This window comes from Brachyhypopomus gauderio, chromosome 11 (assembly GCF_052324685.1).
Source record: "Brachyhypopomus gauderio isolate BG-103 chromosome 11, BGAUD_0.2, whole genome shotgun sequence".
Taxonomy (NCBI): Eukaryota; Metazoa; Chordata; class Actinopteri; order Gymnotiformes; family Hypopomidae; genus Brachyhypopomus; species Brachyhypopomus gauderio.
In genome coordinates, this window is record NC_135221.1 from 11,974,155 (window position 1) to 11,992,947 (window position 18,793).

At 43.2% G+C, this 18,793-nt stretch overlaps 2 protein-coding genes across 5 annotated transcripts; one reads left to right on the top strand and one right to left on the bottom strand.

Annotated features, from left to right (window-relative positions):
• Nucleotides 1-85: 85 nt before the first annotated feature.
• On the top strand, nucleotides 86-5,299 carry nocta (nocturnin a). Of its 2 annotated transcripts, XM_077021958.1 has the most exons (4): nucleotides 86-174; nucleotides 516-742; nucleotides 3,331-3,588; nucleotides 4,031-5,299. In XM_077021958.1, the coding sequence occupies exons 2-4, from the start codon at nucleotides 571-573 to the stop codon at nucleotides 4,891-4,893; spliced, it is 1,293 nt and encodes a 430-aa protein (XP_076878073.1). In that variant the 5' UTR covers nucleotides 86-174; nucleotides 516-570; the 3' UTR covers nucleotides 4,894-5,299. The 2 variants fall into 2 exon arrangements, with proteins under 2 accessions (XP_076878073.1, XP_076878074.1); XM_077021959.1 differs by lacking the exons at nucleotides 86-174; nucleotides 516-742 and adding an exon at nucleotides 751-2,380.
• Nucleotides 5,300-6,241: 942 nt separating this feature from the next.
• Nucleotides 6,242-18,408, bottom strand: elf2a (E74-like factor 2a (ets domain transcription factor)). Of its 3 annotated transcripts, none has more exons than XM_077021955.1 (9): nucleotides 18,024-18,408; nucleotides 15,778-15,911; nucleotides 15,358-15,556; nucleotides 8,990-9,082; nucleotides 8,772-8,876; nucleotides 8,585-8,665; nucleotides 8,303-8,495; nucleotides 7,941-8,225; nucleotides 6,242-7,827 (listed from the first exon to the last, which is right to left on the bottom strand). In XM_077021955.1, exons 2-9 carry the CDS (start codon nucleotides 15,850-15,852, stop codon nucleotides 7,317-7,319), a joined length of 1,542 nt encoding a protein of 513 aa, XP_076878070.1. In that variant the 5' UTR covers nucleotides 15,853-15,911; nucleotides 18,024-18,408; the 3' UTR covers nucleotides 6,242-7,316. The 3 variants fall into 3 exon arrangements, with proteins under 3 accessions (XP_076878070.1, XP_076878071.1, XP_076878072.1); XM_077021956.1 differs by lacking the exon at nucleotides 18,024-18,408 and adding an exon at nucleotides 17,870-17,987; XM_077021957.1 differs by lacking the exons at nucleotides 15,358-15,556; nucleotides 15,778-15,911; nucleotides 18,024-18,408 and adding an exon at nucleotides 10,577-11,263.
• Nucleotides 18,409-18,793: the final 385 nt, after the last annotated feature.

Genomic DNA, 18,793 nt, shown 5'->3' on the forward strand with positions numbered 1-18,793 from the left:
TGATGTAACGGATGTACACGTCACCGATGATGAAGGAGATTTTTTTTGGTCCCAAAGCGCTTTCGTTGCTGATTGGGTGTTTGAGGTAACATCACCGGTCTCCTCACCACCCTTTACACGGAAAACATGCAGCGTCGCGTTTCATCTGGGCCAGGCCAGTCAATCTTAGTGTAGGTGAGAGCTCTGGATATTTCTACATTTTGGATTCTGTATTCATGTCCAGATCTTTGTGGCGTTTCTAAAAAATATACAGCACAAGGGGCGACTACAGTGTAAGATGGAGTGAGCTGAGATTATTTCTTTATCTTGATCTTAAGCGTAAAGGTTCGTCGGTTGTCTCCTACACGTAAATGGTTCCTCTTACGTGACGAAACATTGCCGGTTGGTTGTAGGAGATCCCGTAACCATGACCGGAATATAACAAGACGAACTTTAAAGTCGGATATTTGAGTTCTGCGTTTATTGTGAACCACCCGAACTGTCGTTTGACCGACGGTTACTTTCTGTGTCGATAGTTATGCCTCGAGAAATGTTCGCGTAGGTCTGGAGATCGTCCGCGTTTGCGTTACCATGTATCCGGTAAGGCGATGTGCCTCGCTGATTCAGAGAGACTTCACCACAGTGTATCAAAAACACTCTCAACAGTGGAGCAAGAAGATCTCTCCGGGTTTACAACGCTGTTATTCTGGAGACATCGCGGTCCTTTGTCAAATCAAGACAAGAAATCCATCTCCAGTTCAAGGTAGGATTGTCATTATGTCAAAAGTGACATAACTACAGATTTCTGATGGAGTCTGTTCTGATATTCCACGATGGCAGTGTTTATAGCGATACATCGATAAATAAATAACCTCATTTGGAAATATAAGATTTTGAAGAAGTCTTTGTTTTATTATTGACTGTTTTATTACTGACTTATACACGTTAAAGTGAGTTGTCTTTGATTCATCTATGCGCCTGTCTGCCACCTTGGTCACATTTTTTGTTGTATGTAGTCTGCATTTGCAGTGAATTAATAGCCAGTTAACCTCGTGGGATAATCATATGCTTTGTTTTTTTTTTCTTATGATAGGCCTACAATAAACATGTCGGTGTTGAAGGAACACTTAAATAAGACATAACAGTGCTTAGTAACGTGTTATGAAAACACTGTTTCTATTTTTAAACGCTGCAGTCCATATCAGTGAAATCACTTCTGAGCCTTTCACCGTTTGTCGAACTGTGTGTTCTGTTCTCCTTCAAAGGCAATTTGATAACTGGTATTGCGCAACTTTTCACCCTCAAAATCAAAGGTCTGAATCTCCAGTTTCACCTATTGGTTTTCCTTATCAAACACAGATTCAACAGCGTAGAAACGATTCAGATCCCCCGTGCCGGAGTGTATGGTTGCCCATAGCAGCTGAAAGGTTGCTCCTAGACTAAATTATATTTTCTAGATAGGTAGGTATTATGAAACATGCCAAAATACAGGCCTTCAGTGGTTGTCACGGTGAATATGCCTGGGTAAAGGAGAAAGCCTTCAGATGCACTTCAGATCTATATGGATGTCTGCTCCTGTGCTCGTGTGTTAGAGACTTGTTCTGAGCATCCTTGACACTGCTCTAAAGGAGTTTTTGTGAAGGCAGTTTAGGCTGTTTTCATGATGTAATATGACTTCAAGCGTTATGCAAGTGTGCATAGTCAGCTTGGTCAGTTTCCTGTAAGATTTCATGTATTCATCACATTTTAAAAGAATAACTGTGACTAAGTTTGTTCTACTGAATTTTGTCATAGAACATCTTTGAAAAGTTCAAATAAAGATGAATAATAAAAAGGTTTGTGACTTCAAGATCACAAATATGCCCAGATGATTTTCTCTGGACTTCGTGGTGTGTGGGGGGACACAAATATTTGTTGCTTATTTTTTTTAATTTTCCTGTTTGCATTGTTCTGATCTGTATCACAGTGATTAAATCAAATAAATAATGAGCTTAACTCATTACAATCCAAATCTGTGAAGCACACTTTTCACCTCGTGGATTCCATTAGGACAGTCATATTCACCATATTTTGTGTGTGTGTGTGTGCGCATTGGGTGCCTCATGATTTTTGATTTTCATAGTGAGCTGTTGTTCTCAGTGTGGATACTATGGCTGCTTAGCCACAGTAGTCTATTCAGGAACCTTCTGTGTAGGAACACACACACACACACACACACACACACACATGGGAATCTATACACACTGGAAGCTTTGCATGCTTGCTGTCTTTCCCTCTTTCTCTCACTCTCTACCTCTGTCTGTCTCTCTCTGGAGCTGCTCCTGGACCCATTCTCGCACACAAACCCACTGACTTGAAAACAAAGTCCAACAGGATTCGACGGGACTGGACTGAGTCAGAGGCAAGCCACTGTGTTTTTTAATTTGTTTGTTTGTTTTGTTTTTCGTTGTACCATCAATCACTGACCCAGCAAGGGCATTTGACCAAAGAGATACAAAGTTCTGTGGAGGTAGCAGACAGAATTGATATCTGGCGCTCTCTCCAGAGGGGATGGGGCTCTGAATGTTCAAGCCCATTGTCTGTGCTGTTGTGTTTACTGCGGGGACAAAGGATAGTGAGTGAAAGGGCACAGTGAAAGTGAGGGGAAGAAAGCAGATGTACGAACTCAGCAAAGTCGATGAATTGTGAAATAGTACTGTGCTGGTTGTTTGAGCTAGACTTGGCTGTATTAGCTAGGGTTAGTGCAAATGCACCATTCTTGTATTCTAGGTATTTACTGGTACATACTGTATCATGTTGGCATTGATTCTGTTTAGATATGCTGTTTGCTCTACACTGGTGTTATTTAAAGGTTCAGTACAACCATGCTGATATTAGACGTATCATTAACATGGTTGATGTTGGATGTTTTTGGTTGATAGAAATGGTTGAAGGTGAAAGTGAAAATGTACAAGCCCATATCGCATGTGCTCAAGTGCCCACAGTCACTCGCTCTTGCGCTCTCTTTCTCTCTCTCTCTCAATTACATTCTGTTTCTTTCTCTTTCTTTCTCGCTCCCCCCTCTCCATCAGTGACTCACTATACCTAAACCTCATACACTGAGCTGAGTCATACAGAGTTAATCCTCTTTCTCCGTCTCTTTCTGAGAATGACACAGCGACACAAGAACCATGAGATGATCTATGAGACATCTGTGTGTCTTGACTCACTCTCACACTCACACAGAGCTCCCATTGCCTCAATCTGTGAATTATGGAGAGTTGGGGTAAGAGTATACTCAGTCAGTGGCGTGTGTGTATTTGAGTGTACTCGGTGACATGTGTTTAAGTGTAATAATTGTGTGTTTTGCAGTGTGTCCAATGGGCATTGGTAGCAGCAGGCTCTTCAGCACACTGGCTCAGTCTCTGAGCAGCACGCCACTGGAACACACACACGTGGACGTCGAGGATGGCGACTCCGATCAAGCCGATCCAGACGTGCTCTTGCGCCAGTGCGGGGAGGTTCTGAGAAACAGGCCCCCACGGCTGCACAGGGCCTTCATCCAGACCAGAACCGGAAGCCCACACGACTCGCAGATCCGCGTCATGCAGTGGAATATTCTAGCACAAGGTACTAGAAGAGTTCCCACTGTTCGTGGAGTATTAGGGGGGACAATTTAGTGGCATTTTACATTTGTTCCAGCAACCTGATCTAGACATTTTGTGTAGTGTTTGTGTCTAGTCTATGAAGAGATTAACTGTATTATGGTTGTGAACCTTAAAATGATTAACGTATGCTGTAGCAGTTATACTGAACCAGCAGTTCTGGTGCTGCCATTTGCTTCATCTGCACATTTTAGGTTGTTACTGTTAACGTAATTCATAACTGAATGAACAAGTTCTTTGTTAATGAGTAGTTAAGAACACCAACATGTTCACTAGTCCCTGGCCAGGATTGGGGAAACCCAGCTCAGAACCACAGTTCTGAGTGCAGTACTCTGTTAGCAGTATACGTGGATCACCTTCCCATAGCTAGTTACTTCAGCTTTGTTTATTCACTATTTCCCTTGCAGCTCTAGGTGAGGGCAAGGATGGCTTCGTGTGCTGCCCAGCGGAAGCACTAAACTGGTCCGAGAGGAAGTACCTGATCCTGGAGGAGATCCTGACCTACAGGCCAGACATCCTATGCTTGCAGGAGGTGGACCACTACTACGACACCTTCTTGCCGGTGCTCTCCAGCCTGGGCTACCAGGGCAGCTTCTGCCCCAAGCCCTGCTCGCCATGTCTGGACGTGCGCGACAACAACGGGCCGGACGGCTGCGCGCTGTTCTTCAGCCGCCGTCGCTTCCAGCTGCTGGGCGTCAGCCACCTGCGCCTGTCCGCCGTCCTGCTCAAGACCAACCAGGTGGCCGTGGTGGCCACGCTGCGGTGCAGGGCCACGGGCCGGGCCTTCTGCGTGGCCGTCACCCACCTGAAGGCGCGGAGCGGCTGGGAGGCCTTCCGTGGGGCCCAGGGCTCGCACCTCCTCCAGCAGCTGAAGGCCATCAGCCGTGACGGGGGCGAGGAGAGGACGGGCGGGGCGGAAGGCATGCCGTTGGTGGTGTGTGGGGACTTCAACGCGGAGCCGGGGGAGGAGGTGTACCAGCGGTTCATGGCCTCGCCGCTGGGACTAGACAGCGCCTACAGGAGGCTAAGTGCGGATGGTAGCACGGAGCCGGCCTACACCAGCTGGAAGATCCGTCCAAGTGGAGAGAGCTGCTCCACCCTCGACTACGTCTGGTACTCCAGCAGCAGCATCAGTGTAGATGGTGTGCTGAAAATGCCCAGTGAGGAGCAGATCGGTCCGAACCGCCTGCCCTCATACCACTACCCTTCTGACCACCTCTCACTGGTCTGTGACCTCAGCTTTATCCAGGAGCCCCATAGGCTCATGTGACTGTCAATCAGTGCAGCCTACTCCAGTGGAGTTTCAGAGCTCAGGAACTTCCATGTCTTTGTATGTGTGTAAATGCTTAAATTTGCATGAAAGAATGTGATGGAAGAATGTTTCATGTTACAGCACAATGATGTAAACTTAACCTTAACCATACCTGATGACAGGCCCGACAGCACATCCGCTGTCTCAGGTCTACGCATGAAGATGGACACTGAACACTCTTCCCTGCCACCAAAGATGTGCAATATCATGTAATTTATTCAGCTAAAATGAGATTATGATTACAGGAAGGGTGACCATCTCACAGAGATGTTCCAGGTGTCTGACGCACTGTGTCCTTTTGTTTTAATTTCATTGTAATTGTTTGTTGTGTGCCAGTCTCTGGTAATACAAAGCAGCTTAATTATTTTATAAGACTGTTTGCCTTCCTTTCATGATTAAGCTAGTCCATGCCTTCTAATTATACATGGCCTGTGGTAATCCTCTAGTGTCTGTTCACCATCACATACACGCCTGTTTTCTGTCCCCATAAGACCAAGGCATGTTGCAGGTGAAGCAGCAGCCGCAGGGGGGCGCACTCTGCAGTAAACAGCGTCCTGTTCAGGCAAAACTCGCTTCCCAGTTAGTTCCAGTTATTGCAAAGTTGTTCAAAGCTGTGTATAACAGCACTACGACAAATATCTACTAATCTGAGACGTGCAGATTGAGCTGGCAGGTTTCATTCATCAGACAATAGATCATTGTTAAAAGTCCAGGAATTGCTGCATGTGCCATTACCCCACGGTCGAGCTGCGCCGTCTGAAGTAAGCAGGACTCGTGGCCGTGCTGTCAGGACAGCCTCCTGTCCCCTCCATTCTGGACTCGCTCTGAGCTCTCAGCGGAAATTAACAACAGTCTCTTGGAGAGATGCCTCGTGTCACTGCACAAGGCCCAAGTGCTGCCCAGCCATAGTACTGAACACAGTCATATGTTTACACGATGTAAAGTTGCCGCTCATTTAGTGATTAACACGCCACGCTGTCAGCGCACTTCTGAAGCTCCGCCGAGTGTTAAGGTAGCAAAATCATACGAAGAGGGAGCTTTCTAATGAGCAGTGAGTATGCTGGCCTCTAGAGGGGGCCGACGGGTACGATAGGGGCTGGGGAGTGGAAGACCGAGTGGCACTTGTAGTATACAAGTCTCAGCTAATAAGAATTAATTTCCACATATGCAAATTACACATCTGCATAAAGAACTTTCCTAAATGAAGATGAGTATGGCTTAACCAAGAACTGGCCCAGTTGATTACCTAGTTCATGGATCTGTACTAGATCCAAGCCTGTAGCTTTATGTCTGCAAGTACAAAGAAAACTGTTACATCTGTTTACTATTTACATATAATTACAAAAGGTATGAAAACACACACACAGCGTTGTCATTCAGTGGCAGTAATCAGTCAAATGCACAGACAGGATTACAGACTCTGGTTGGTTGGCAGGGCCAGGGAAGGGGGGGGGGGGGCAGGACTGCAGGTAGACATCTGGCGGCTGGCAGAGGTCACATGGGAAGCCCAGTTATGGAGGAGAAAAGCAAAAAAGCCCATCTGTTTGCATAATTACGTCCTCTATATTTAAATCTACTCGAATACAAGTTGGATAGGAGTACAACAAAATATATGCTTCAAATATTGAATATTCAATATAGCTTAGTCCAAACAGATACACACTATCCCCCTTTTGTATTTTGTTAAACACAAGGGTGAAATAATGAGAAGGAAAGAGATGGATAAGAGGTGATGTGAGGATAAATGCATCAAAAAGGAACAGCATCGAAATGCAGACAGTGAAATGATTAAGGGCATTAAAGACATTAACACCACAGCTGCTTGTCAGACTGTAAAAAACACTGCTGGGTAGAAAATATCAAAAAGAGTATTTTTCATATTTACACCAGGAAAAAAAAAGTACAATCAGATTACTACAACTCTGAATTTTCCGCTTTGTTCGGGATGACTAGCCAGTCAAGAGTTTGTGCGGCGATCCGTCCGCTGCTGGGGCTGGACTGGAGTCCTTCTACTGCACATCAGTCTCCAGCGTTAGCACCAGGTCACAGTGCCACAACCTCACAGGTCAGGTGGTCTGCTGCATTTACAACGAGGTGACGGAGGAAACATACTACAAGTGTTTAAAAAAAAAAAACTAAACAAAAAACACGTGTGTGCCACAGAAGACTGATTAAAGTCACTCATAGTGTTGTGGTATGTAATCTGTAGTGCTGGTATCATCACTGAAGACTTCAATTGATGACCAGATTTGCATTTTTTTTTTTTTTTTTTTTTTTTTTTAAAAGGCCCCCCTGGACGTTTTGTGGTGCATATTTCCAAAATGAGAAATCTCCATCTCTCCCCAACTTCACGCATGACTGAAGACAGGACAGCCGTCATCTCAGCTCTGCGTGGTGGCCAAATCTGCGTGTACGTGGCTGAGCGAGTTATCTGCCTGCACCTCCACCCTGTTGACCGCGCCGGGGTCACAAGTCTCCATCGTGATTATCTTCACGTCCTGTACGGACGTGGCCAGCTTCCTGTCCTGAACGGGGCTGGCTGTGGAGGTGCTCATGCCGGCGGGCATGGCCAGCTGGAGTACCTGGGTGCTGGTGGTGGGCCCCGTGACCGGCGTGAGCGTGCGGAGCGTGATGGGGCAGCCCGGTTTGGTGGAGCCCGCAGGGAGGGTGATGAGCTGCAGGGTGATCCGCTCGCCGTTCTGCCCCTGAGCAGGCACTAGTGTGGGCACGGCCTGCAGGACGAGCTTCCCTTGGCTCGCGCCACCTGCAACCGCACTGGCTGTGGTCAGCAAGGGAGAGGCACCGGTGGGTGAGTTAATGGTTACTGTGGAGACCTTTTGACCCTGGGGTGTCGTCATGAGGACAGGGACCTGCATAGCCAGTCTCACCGTCCTGTGAGTGAGAGAGAGAGAGAGAGAGAGAGAGAGAAACATTTACTGCTGGAATACTTAGCTGATTATAACAGTGTTGTCTGTTCCAACCTTCAGCAGCTCCGGTGTCCTCACCTGGGGGCTGATGCAGTCGTCACAGACGACTGCTGCACCGATATGACACCTTCAGATGCAGAGGAGATGCTGATGACAGGAGGAGAGGGTAGCACTGGTGACACTCTGCCCTTCCTCTTCTTTGGAGTGGAGCCATCGCCCCCTGCCGGGTTCTGTCTCTTCCCCTTGTCCACGCCGTCATCAACCTCGTCGTCAATGAACACAATGTCTTTGGGCATCTCCTTGAACTGGTACACCAATCTCTGCCCTTCCACCTTGGACAGAATACCACGCTGGTAGTAATACCTACGCACACAAACAAAGTTCTTTAGCAACTTCATCATGATCGTTTCATCATTTCAGTGTAAGCAAAGCATGCTTGCCTGAGAGCTCTCCCCATAGTCTCATAGTTCATGTCCGGTTTGTTCTTGTGCTTGCCCCATAGTTTGGAAACGGCTTTGGAGTCCACCAGCTTGAAGATGCCCTTCTCCTTCTCTGTCCACTTGATGTACTTGGGACAGGTTTCTTTATCCTGCAGGAGATCCAGCAGAAACTCCCACAGGTATGTGGTGGTTCCTGCAACACACACCAGACATGCATGAAAAAATGCGCAGGAACAGTCTCAACGATGTTTCTCAGCTACACGCAGACACGTGCACACTCACCCCTGCTCTCTTTCGACTTCCTCTTGTAAATAAGGTCCAGGGAGCCATCGCAGCAATCTCGCGGCGTCTTAGATTTCCGTCCTGTTTTAAAAAATGAGCACTATTAGGCAATGGTGATGATACCGTTACTTATCCAGCTCATGGAAGACAACAGGCCCTAGAGCAGAGTGACCCAGGTCAATCGTACCTCTTTTTCTTTTCTGCAGGTCTACTTGCTGCAGGGTGGTGACCGAGTCCTCCTCAACTGCCGGAATGTCCTCAGTACTGACCTCCACCTCTGACAGGAACTCCTCTACACATGCACAGACAGAACGACATTACAAACACTGCAAACCATCAGAAGGCAATCAGAAACACGGAGGAAAGCGAGCAGAGGAGATGGAGAGGTGCTGGCTGCGTGACTACCTGGGCTGTGGTCACCATGCAGGCTGGCCGGAGAGTCCATATGCAGGAGGGCTTCCGCTGCCTCGATGGTCTTGTCCTGAACCGACACCTCCACTGCAAAAGAGAGAACCATGATCGCGCCAAACATAATGCATCTCATTACATAGAAATAGTAAATTCTTAAAAATACTGAATTGGCTCGATCTTCAGTGTTGCTGCTGTTACTGCCTGTGGGGGAGGGAAACCAACAGCGTATTTTAGCAATCTCCGCACATCTATAAAATTTAGCCCACAAACAGGTTATGATGAGGTTCATCATAACAGAACAAATGAGGGACAATGTAGTAATAATGATTATTATTACTATTACTGTTGTATTAAAAGCAAAAATAAATAAGTCGCTGAAAAAAAGACAAGCGAAAAATAAGATTTGTACAGATTTCATAGAGAGTAGATTTTTTTATTTATTCTTGATTTAAAAAAATAAGACTACAAGTCATTTTAATGGGGATAATGTGAGAAAATGTTTGCTAATGTTAAATCAAAAGCTTGAGGACTCGTCTTTTGACACAAAAACAAAGCCTTCTTCCGTATTTACAAACTGCCCATTCCCCTCCGGGCATAAGCTAACGTTAACACCCGCCCTTAAATCTGATTGGCGATGTAACGACGCAATATCTGCATTTGAAGCTTTTCATTGGCTGGTTGACAAATTTGGATGAAAAAGATCAGCGATTGGTCACGGGCCCCCGTCACTCAGCGAAAAACGACACCCATTTCCCTTTGAACACTTCCGCTATCAACATTAAACGAAATGCGATATAGTGCGAGTAACTCCTTGTTAAAAATATACCACAAACTCTCTACGTTTTTAATACGACTGGCAACATAGCAAAAAAAATAATTAACTGCGTCATAAAGTCGGAAAACAATGTTATTGGTCGTAATACCTAATGTTCATGCACAATTAGCAACCTTTTAATCTTTAATCTTCATCAAAAGTCTGATTTTCTTAATCAAATCATGTATTCTAGTTGATTCTAAAGAATGCGTTTCATGGCACTGGATGTAATGTTGTCAGTCATTCGTCTCGTCATAAATACCTTATAAAACCGCTTGTGTTCACAAAGGGATCAAAACAAGCACGAAGGAACATAAAATAAAGCAAACTCCACACAAATAAGTGTAGGTTGTAAATGTAAAAAAAAAAAAACCTCATAAACCACATCGTTAATGTGCCAGACAGCAAGTTAAATATAAGAAAATATAGTTAGAATCCATTTAAACTTCCTGGTTTCCGCAATAATCCGTCCACTACAGTGAAGTATAAAACGTACTCTCACAAACAAATAACTGCAAAGCACATTTAGCAACGCGTTCTTATGTGTGTCCACATCTGTAAAACATAGTTTGTGGCAAACTGAAACGCCAGTCTTACATTATCACAGCCAAGCGCTGCAGAGCCAAGTTATTTACTTCCTGATTCAAAACCAAGTACCGTTGCATCCTCGCTACGCTCCGCAACGGTTCTTAGCGTTGAACCAAACGCACGGCGAGGCATTTTTCCTCCCCGGAAATATAGAAAATTATTTTGCGATTGTCTATTACCGGCTTTGATGAGTAAATCTAGCTGGTTTTCTGAATCCTCTTGAAATTGAGTCGCCATATTCCCCGTTACAAGTACCGAGGTAGAACTTCTTTTTGTAGTAAGGCACCATAAGACTTCACACCTGTATCCCTCCGCCACCAACAAGCGGTGCGGCACATTTGGCTGTAGTGAGTAGAGTCGCGATAGATCCTTCCGCTAGAACGGCGCCGCGTCTCTCTCTCGAGCGTTCGGCGAGGACGTTGACTTTACAAACTCCAGAATGCACTACCAAAAGCCCAAATCTCTCTACATACAGATTTGATTAACATTATTATTTTTTTATTTTTAGCAATTTTCTTTTTAAAATATAAGATTTGCTTTCAATTCTAAGTAAGCGTTTCAATCTCTCCCTGACTACGACGGAAGTATGGTTTTATTGTTGCATGAACGTCTGTAAATGTGCCACAAGATGTCTCTGTTTAGCTGTTCATGTACGAAGACGTTTCATTCGTTTATTGGTGTTTTTGCAAAAGCCAACGTGCTTTTGTGTTTGTGTTTAGTATAAATACTTGAGGTGCAGCACAGAGTTTGCTTATCATGCAGGCATTATATATTAACTTAGCTTTCTGACTAACTCCCATAATTGAACATATAAACAGTACTGTACTTAGAAGTTTGTTTACAATGCAAATTTATATTAAAAGCCTCTACCAGTAACTCATGTCACTGAGAGGTCAAACAAGGTTGAAACAATATATACTGGAGATTCAGCCAAGTTAGCTCAGAGTTCAATAATGCAATCCGAAGTTGGGATTTTAAAATCTATAGGAGCTCATCAGGTATCAGATCTATCAGATAAAGTAGGTGTACTTGATAATTACATCAGTGTGAATGTAGACACATTAACAAATCATGCATCATAGTTATTTGCATTAAATAAGACTGATTGATTAGCAATTTGCCACTGCTTCAAAACAACACAAAGGGCAAATCATACACCAAAGTTAAAATTAAAATTATAATATTACATTTCCCATGTTAAAGTACTGCTGATAGGAAAATCATGTTTATATGTCAGAAATATTGTACTTCTTAAATGAAAAGCCTGGAAGCCACATAATCTTTAAACTAATATGCGAAATAAGGCATGTTGAGGGAGGGGAAAACATCACTGTGCAGTTCTCAAGAGGTGAAACTTCAACACGGCTCCAAATATCCCACACAGAGAACATCATTCTGGCTCTTTCTACCTCACAAACAAATTAAAGTACAGCTGGTGAACTAAGCAGGTTTATTTATTAAGTATGCACAACTAATAATAATAATTAAATAATTATACTTTTAGTTTATCCTGATGCATACTGTTGGCTAACTACCTGTCTTGGTCTCATAAAAAATTATTAGAGCTAGCGGTCACAGACAATAATAAAAGTGACCTTTGGATTTTTCATGCAACTGACCTTTCTTCTGACCACAAGCATTGTAAACCTAATTACATTTGGTAATATCCATGTTTTAGGTTTATATATATATATATATATATATATATATATATATATATATATATTAGGGGTGGGACGCGATTAAAAAAATTAATCGAATTAATCAGAAGCTTTGTAATTAATTAATCGAAATTAATCGCATTTTAATCGCATTTCAGTAGAGCTGGGCGATTAATCGATATTATCTATTAATTCGAATTTACAGTTAAGGACGATGTGTTTTTAAGAAAATCGATTTTCTGAGATTTAATTTTCACCACCGACGCTGCACTGTGGGCTCCCGTAGTTCAGTGAGTTTAGCACCTCCCACCCATCCACCCTCAAAACACACACACACAAACATGACGGCGGAACTTGTGTCCAAGAAAAGAGCAACTAGCTCCGTGATCTGGAGTTGGTTCGGTTTTGCGGCGTCAGATGTAGACCAAACAAGTCCTCGCTGTAAGGTGTTTGAAACCGATAGAGGGAGAGAGCGAAGAGTGCTATTCAGTTGCGCTGTCAATAAAGTTTCCCTCCGCGGGATATTTTGGATTAAGCAGTTTCTGCCTCGGTCACCGAACCCGCTTCAATGGATTATACTTTCGCGAGTGACCGTAGCGCGCGGCTCCGGGCACCTCGCGAGTGTGTAAAATGGAGACAAATTAAGTATTATATCGCGATCCATTATTAGTGTTGACTTGTAACTCCTGCGGTAGCCCAACTCAAAAGTAGACCAAAAAACCGCACCCCGCGACCCCATAATTTTTACCCGCGGCTGGATTTTCCAAACAAGCCCAATTTGGCGTGAAAAAGCGAACCTGGCAACTATTGTAGTATAAAGTATAAACTGTGGTAGTATAAAGAAACAGTGGAAGGAACATTTACCTGACGAATTTTAATGTTACATTGTGTTTCAGGTTTGAAAAGTGCTGGAATTTAGGCTAAAGTGAGGGGAGCCCTGTTCTTAATCAGAATGTAGACAGCGTGACTGTCAGTACAACATGCAAGAATTGTTCAATTGTATTTGTTTTCCATTTTATTAAAGGGCACCAAATTATTTATATCTATTTATTTTTTGAGGGTGTGTTTTATTTATTTATTTTAAGTTTGAGGTTGCATTGTGTCAATGCTTAAAGTATGTTGGAGAAAACCTTCTAAAAGTTACTGAATGTTCTCACTTGTTTACAATTTGTTTCTGCTTGCACTTTAACCTCAAAGGGGAAATTTAAGTGAAAAATAAATTAAAACTTTTTTTTACCATTCCTTTATCATCTGTAGTTTTTTAGTAGAGGAAAATAAATCTATTAAAATCGAAAATCGGATTTAAAAAAAATTAATCGAAGATTTTTTTGGAGGGCCATATCGCCCAGCTCTACATTTCAGTATTTAACATGAGAAATATTAATTTAATTTTGAATGATGAATGAATCAATGAACATAATCATAACCTTCAACATCTTGTTTATTTTTCCACCAGTCTACTACACAGACCAATAGATGAGTGCAGAAAACTCTGACCAAAAATGTTGTTTAATTTTGGGAGTTTTGCTCAGGATATTGGAAGAATTGAAGTAAATCAGAAGATGTTTTTAAATACCATTTTAGATGGTATATTTTTCTTTAATTTCCCGGGCCTCTGCCACAGGCATCTCCATAGTGCCTAGAAGTGGTCTTCTGCATGCTCAAAGCAAATGACTGGATCTTCATCATCTATAGATTCATCATCTATAATATGAGGTGTCACACCAAGATAATTCTTTTTGCTAACAGAGGTCCAGTGATCCCCAGTCAGAGCCACATTTGTGGCGCTTTTCACAATAACCCGTTTTACTTCCCTTCCCTCATCATACAGCTGCTGGATTTTCTTCGGCATTGTCTTTCTGGGGTGAGTTTCCCAAAACGTTCTTGGCGCCAAGTACTTCGTAACCTCATTCTTACGTACGAGGTTAAGAAGTACTTAACGCTAACGTTTTGGGAAACTCACCCTTGGACGGTAGTTCGTAACTTGCATCAGTTGACGCAATGTGCAGCGCTTCTTGTAAGTCTTTGGCTGTGTTCGAAATAGACTACTACATACTGGATACTGCATACTGGTCCTCGTAGTAGTATGCAGTACAGTTTCCAGTATGCGACAAAAGCAAAGCACACTATGGGGTCACGTGAACATAGCGTTGCATGATGGGATGCAGTACACCACGAAGATAGTTCTGTTCGCGTACTGGAATATTTTGCGGAAGTAGTAGGTCATCCGGGTATGTTTCGCGTACTGGAAATTTTCATTTTGGTCACATACTGCATACGACATACTGATTTGGGGCTCGATCAGTATGCCAGTAGTATGTAGTAGACTATTTCGAACACAGCCTTTATCTTCGACCACAGAGAGCGAACAACACTGTAAATAATGTGACGCGTCATGTATAAACGCGTGCGGAGTCGCGCGCTACGGTCACTCGTGAAAATGTAATCCAGTCTTAATGGTCCAATGAAGGTAATTTAAAAACCAGAACATTTCCTCACAAACCGGGACAGGATGTGAAATACGGACGTTTGTTCACCCTATCGTACTAGTAATACCTTTAGCAGCTAAGTTATCATTACTGACCTGCGCGTTAGCCCCAACATGTTTTGCGTTGAGGTGGTAATGAAGGGTGGAAGTGCTCCTGTGATAAGCAAACTCTTTCCTACATAAAGTGCAAATAACACTATTTTTGTTTGTACTTCCATAAGTTTCTTATATTTAAATTTCCCATCCACTAGCGTAGCCTCTTCAGTCATCTCCATCATGATCTTATTGTGCGTCCATATAATCTGTAGGCTATGTCTGGAACTCGTGCACTGTCCAGAACAATCCACGGTGCAAAAGTGTCTCATGCGTTAAATGCGTTAATTTTTTTAGTGCGTTAATTTTCCTGTAATTAATTAATTGAAATTAACGCGTTAAAGTCCCACCACTAATATATATATATATATATATATATATATATATATATATATATATAATTTGCAGGATTTAGAAGATTTGCTGGAGTGCATGTGAATCAAGAAGAATCATGCCGACAAGTCAAACTAGTCCAAGCTATTCATCAGAGTGAGTTATTGGCATGGTTAAAAGGAGAATGCACCTCATCGGGTTTCCTAAACAATGAAACCAGTCAGCTATAACCTGTCCTACGGCCAAACATCCATCTACTACTCAGAACTGATTTCAGCTCTATTTCAATACCACTTCCCTGCAGTGCCTAAGCTGAAGGAAACATCAAATGCAGTTTGTTGACCTTCGCACGCACTCTCTTCTTAACCGCTTAAGCACTGCTCACCGGTTCCGACGTCTTGAAGTTCCGTCTCCACCACTTGCTCCTCGGCTATGTCCTGCATGAGGTAGGTGTTCTCATCATCGCAGACGAGCACCTGAGCAGCATAGCACTGCTCCACCTCCGCGCTGTTCACCTGCTCCACAATGACCGCGGGACACTCAGTCTCCTCCCTGGACATGGCCGCTCCATCAGAACACACCTCCTAATGACGAAAGCAGCAGGCTCACTTGGGGTCAAACACTCCAATGGTTGTACATCACGGACGTAAACACCATTGAAGAGAACTTTTTTAAGAAAGGGTGATGCTTAATGGATATAATAAAACCCGATATAACAGGTGATGCCACCTCATTAATAACCATGTCACAGAAATGTCGATATGCTCAGTTCAAGTAGTGTGTGTGATGCAGTCATGGGTCTTACCTGCTGTGCCTCCTCTTCTCCGGTGACATACTCCAGTATGTTCCCCCCGCCGTCTATTACCACGACAGAGGTCATGACTCATTCCTCTGTGCCACACAGCAAAGCTGCAGAACAGGAGCAGGACTCCAACCAACCTGAGAGGGCACAAATGTTTGACAGTTCAGTGGACCACAGCTGGTCTTGTAAATCAGAATCTGTGTTTATCCGATTGCTGAAAACACCAACCCTGTGAAGTTATTTAAACTATTTTATACGTACTCGAGCCAGATCTGCTAAATGTAACACCTATGAATACAGATGATTGTTTATTATTATTGTTATTATTAATAATAATAATAATAGTAACGGTTTATACCTTACTCTTGATCTGACTTTGAAAGGCAGAACTTGGCAAAGCATTTAGTGCCTGTATGAGTCCAAGAGACAGGGAGCTAGGTGGTGTAGAGAGACAGGGAGCTAGGTAGCGCAGAGAGACAGGGAGCTAGGTGGCATAGAGAGACAGGGAGCTAGGTGGCGCAGAGAGACAGGGAGCTAGGTGGCGCAGAAAGACAGGGAGCTAGGTGGCGCAGAGAGACAGGGAGCTAGGTGGCGCAGAGAGACAGGGAGCTAGGTGGCGCAGAGAGACAGGGAGCTAGGTGGCGCAGAGAGACAGGGAGCTAGGTGGCGCAGAGAGACAGGGAGCTAGGTGGCGCAGATAGCGATGCTGTGACTCATGTTTTAAATGGAGAATTGCTCTGGCCTCCTTTGCATAGTGATGTTAGAACACTGTGCCAAAAAGCACCAACACAATGTAATCCATGTACTCAAATGCATGCTTCCTGTACAAATGAATTAATTCACAACACATTTCACATGGAGATTATATTTCTATTATGCCTAATATGTCTGCAGATGCACGTTTTTTTTAAGTGGCTTTATTGATCTTGTTGCACCAGTCACCTCTGCCATTTAGTCTATCTATATTATACTTCTTATTCAATACTGGACTTATTCAGCATGTAACACTGTATAACTTGGTTTCAGAATAAAGACAAAGTCTTGCACATAGCCACAAAGTGTACAAAGGCAAAGTGAAAAGAGGAAGAGACAGGCTTCCTGTCAGGCCAGTCACATGGGCTGCACTTGAGTTGTGTTTTTTTTTTTAAACCAAATTCCCTAAAGGCCAAACTTGGAAAAGGTCCTATATTACTCCTTTAGACTAATTTCCCTCATAACTCTCTAGACAATTTTGCCCATTTATTTCTACATAAAGTGACCAACAGGGATGGAAGACTAGACTAGTTATGCCTTATTATGAATAAACACAGTAATGTCCACACATAGGCTAACACGTTAGCCAAACGTTGGTGATGTTCCAGTAATCCAGAAACTCCACACACACACACACACTGTCCTCACACTTCATCACTCACATCTGCATTAGAGCTGCACACCACGTCCACTTTCAAAGAGGAAGTGAAAGCAAAGAAATGCCGCGGTAGAGAGATAAACACATAAAGGCAGAATATTTTCGACTTAATTTCCTCCTCGATCTGTTTACCCAGGCTTTGTCTGAGCTAATGTTAATCAAATACTGGCTGAATGCCAACATCACAGTGTTTCCTGCAACCAGTTTGGACACAAGACGCGGGGACACTGTGTCTGTTCTGAATGCTGACTGTAAGAAAAGCAGTGAATACACCTTCAATCACCACAATCACGCCAGTCCTCCAGAATAAACCTTATAAACGCCCAGACTTCTAGAGTGTGGGCTTTATAAATGACCTGAAACACAGTAGTGTTTTTAATGATAGGCGGTTCCCTTCAAATTTTTAACTAGAACGTCACGGAATGTCTAATATGAATTATTATATTAAAACCGATATAAACACCAAGTTTGATCCACGTATTTACATGGTCAGTCAACTACCCCCCCCCCCCCCCCCCCAGCTAACTCACACTAATAACCTCGATAATGTCGCAGAACAGACGGGGGGAGGAGAAGCGTACTCTTGATCAAACTGTCGTCATTTATTTTATTTTATTACACAAAACATAAAATATTACACGGCCAAACTGCGCTGCGACGTGAACGTGAACGTAAACAACACACCCGAGTTCAAGGCCGCTCGCGTCCGCAGGCCGTGACGGCTGTTAGCATGCGAGCTAAAGTGAGGCTCGCTAACGGCTAATCAGCCGCTCCAGTCCGCTAGCTCGCTAATTAGTTTCCACCGTCTGTCGTAGGCAGGCGACAGTCGAAATCTCACCTCCTTTGCGGTCCCTGTTTATGTGGTTCCTGTTATTCCAATATTATTCCAAGTTGCGTTTTGGTCCGATTAACAAGCCGCTATATCACAACAGCTAACGTGCTAACTGGGCTAATAGGCGAACTTGGTAACGACAGCGTAGATAAATAAGCTAGCTGCACAGCTAACTAGAACGTAGCAAGTCATTATTCACTACACCATATCGCAGCAAAAAAGTTAATAATGTTTACCAATACAGGTAGATTGCAAACGAAACGCACATCGAATTGCGAATAAACTGGACTTTAATTGCGCATGCTATGCTGTTTTCACTCAGTTCTCTCATTTGCAGAGTGGAGTGAAGCTCTTCCGACCCGCAGTGCTGACAAACACTGCCCTGACGTCACGACCACTCACGATTTGCTTGAAGCTGAACACATTTCTATGGTATTTTTTTCAATAAGTAATCGGTGTTTTTTTTTTTTCTTGCGTTATCTAACAGTCTTGGAATTGTTTTTAACTATATGTGTAATAAAAAAACTTTCCAAGTGGACATCAGTTATATATATATATATGATGAAAACATAACAGTGTCAACCAAGATTGGCTCAGCTAGTAAGTTATGAACAATTGCTGATTATATGACACCGTTTGTAATATTATTATTATATAGTTAATATTTTGGTGTCTTACTGTCAATAAGCTCTGCTTTATCTAAGACTTAAGGTGTTCAATTATTATGTATTGTATTTGTAAAATACATGTCATCTATATAACAGAAAAATGACAAA

What these genes read in the sequence shown, in the direction of transcription:
- elf2a (XM_077021955.1), bottom strand. Translation starts at nt 15,852, where the DNA reads ATGACCTCTGTCGTGGTAATAGACGGCGGGGGGAACATACTGGAGTAT. An exon ending in ACTTCAAGACGTCGGAACCG is followed by an intron (nt 9,083 to 15,357) that starts GTGAGCAGTGCT and finishes TCTCTTTTGCAG; the next exon opens with TGGAGGTGTCGGTTCAGGAC. An exon ending in CCTGCAGAAAAGAAAAAGAG is followed by an intron (nt 8,666 to 8,771) that starts GTACGATTGACC and finishes TTTTTAAAACAG; the next exon opens with GACGGAAATCTAAGACGCCG.
- nocta (XM_077021958.1), top strand. Translation starts at nt 571, where the DNA reads ATGTATCCGGTAAGGCGATGTGCCTCGCTGATTCAGAGAGACTTCACC. An exon ending in AAATCCATCTCCAGTTCAAG is followed by an intron (nt 743 to 3,330) that starts GTAGGATTGTCA and finishes TGTGTTTTGCAG; the next exon opens with TGTGTCCAATGGGCATTGGT. An exon ending in GTGGAATATTCTAGCACAAG is followed by an intron (nt 3,589 to 4,030) that starts GTACTAGAAGAG and finishes TTTCCCTTGCAG; the next exon opens with CTCTAGGTGAGGGCAAGGAT.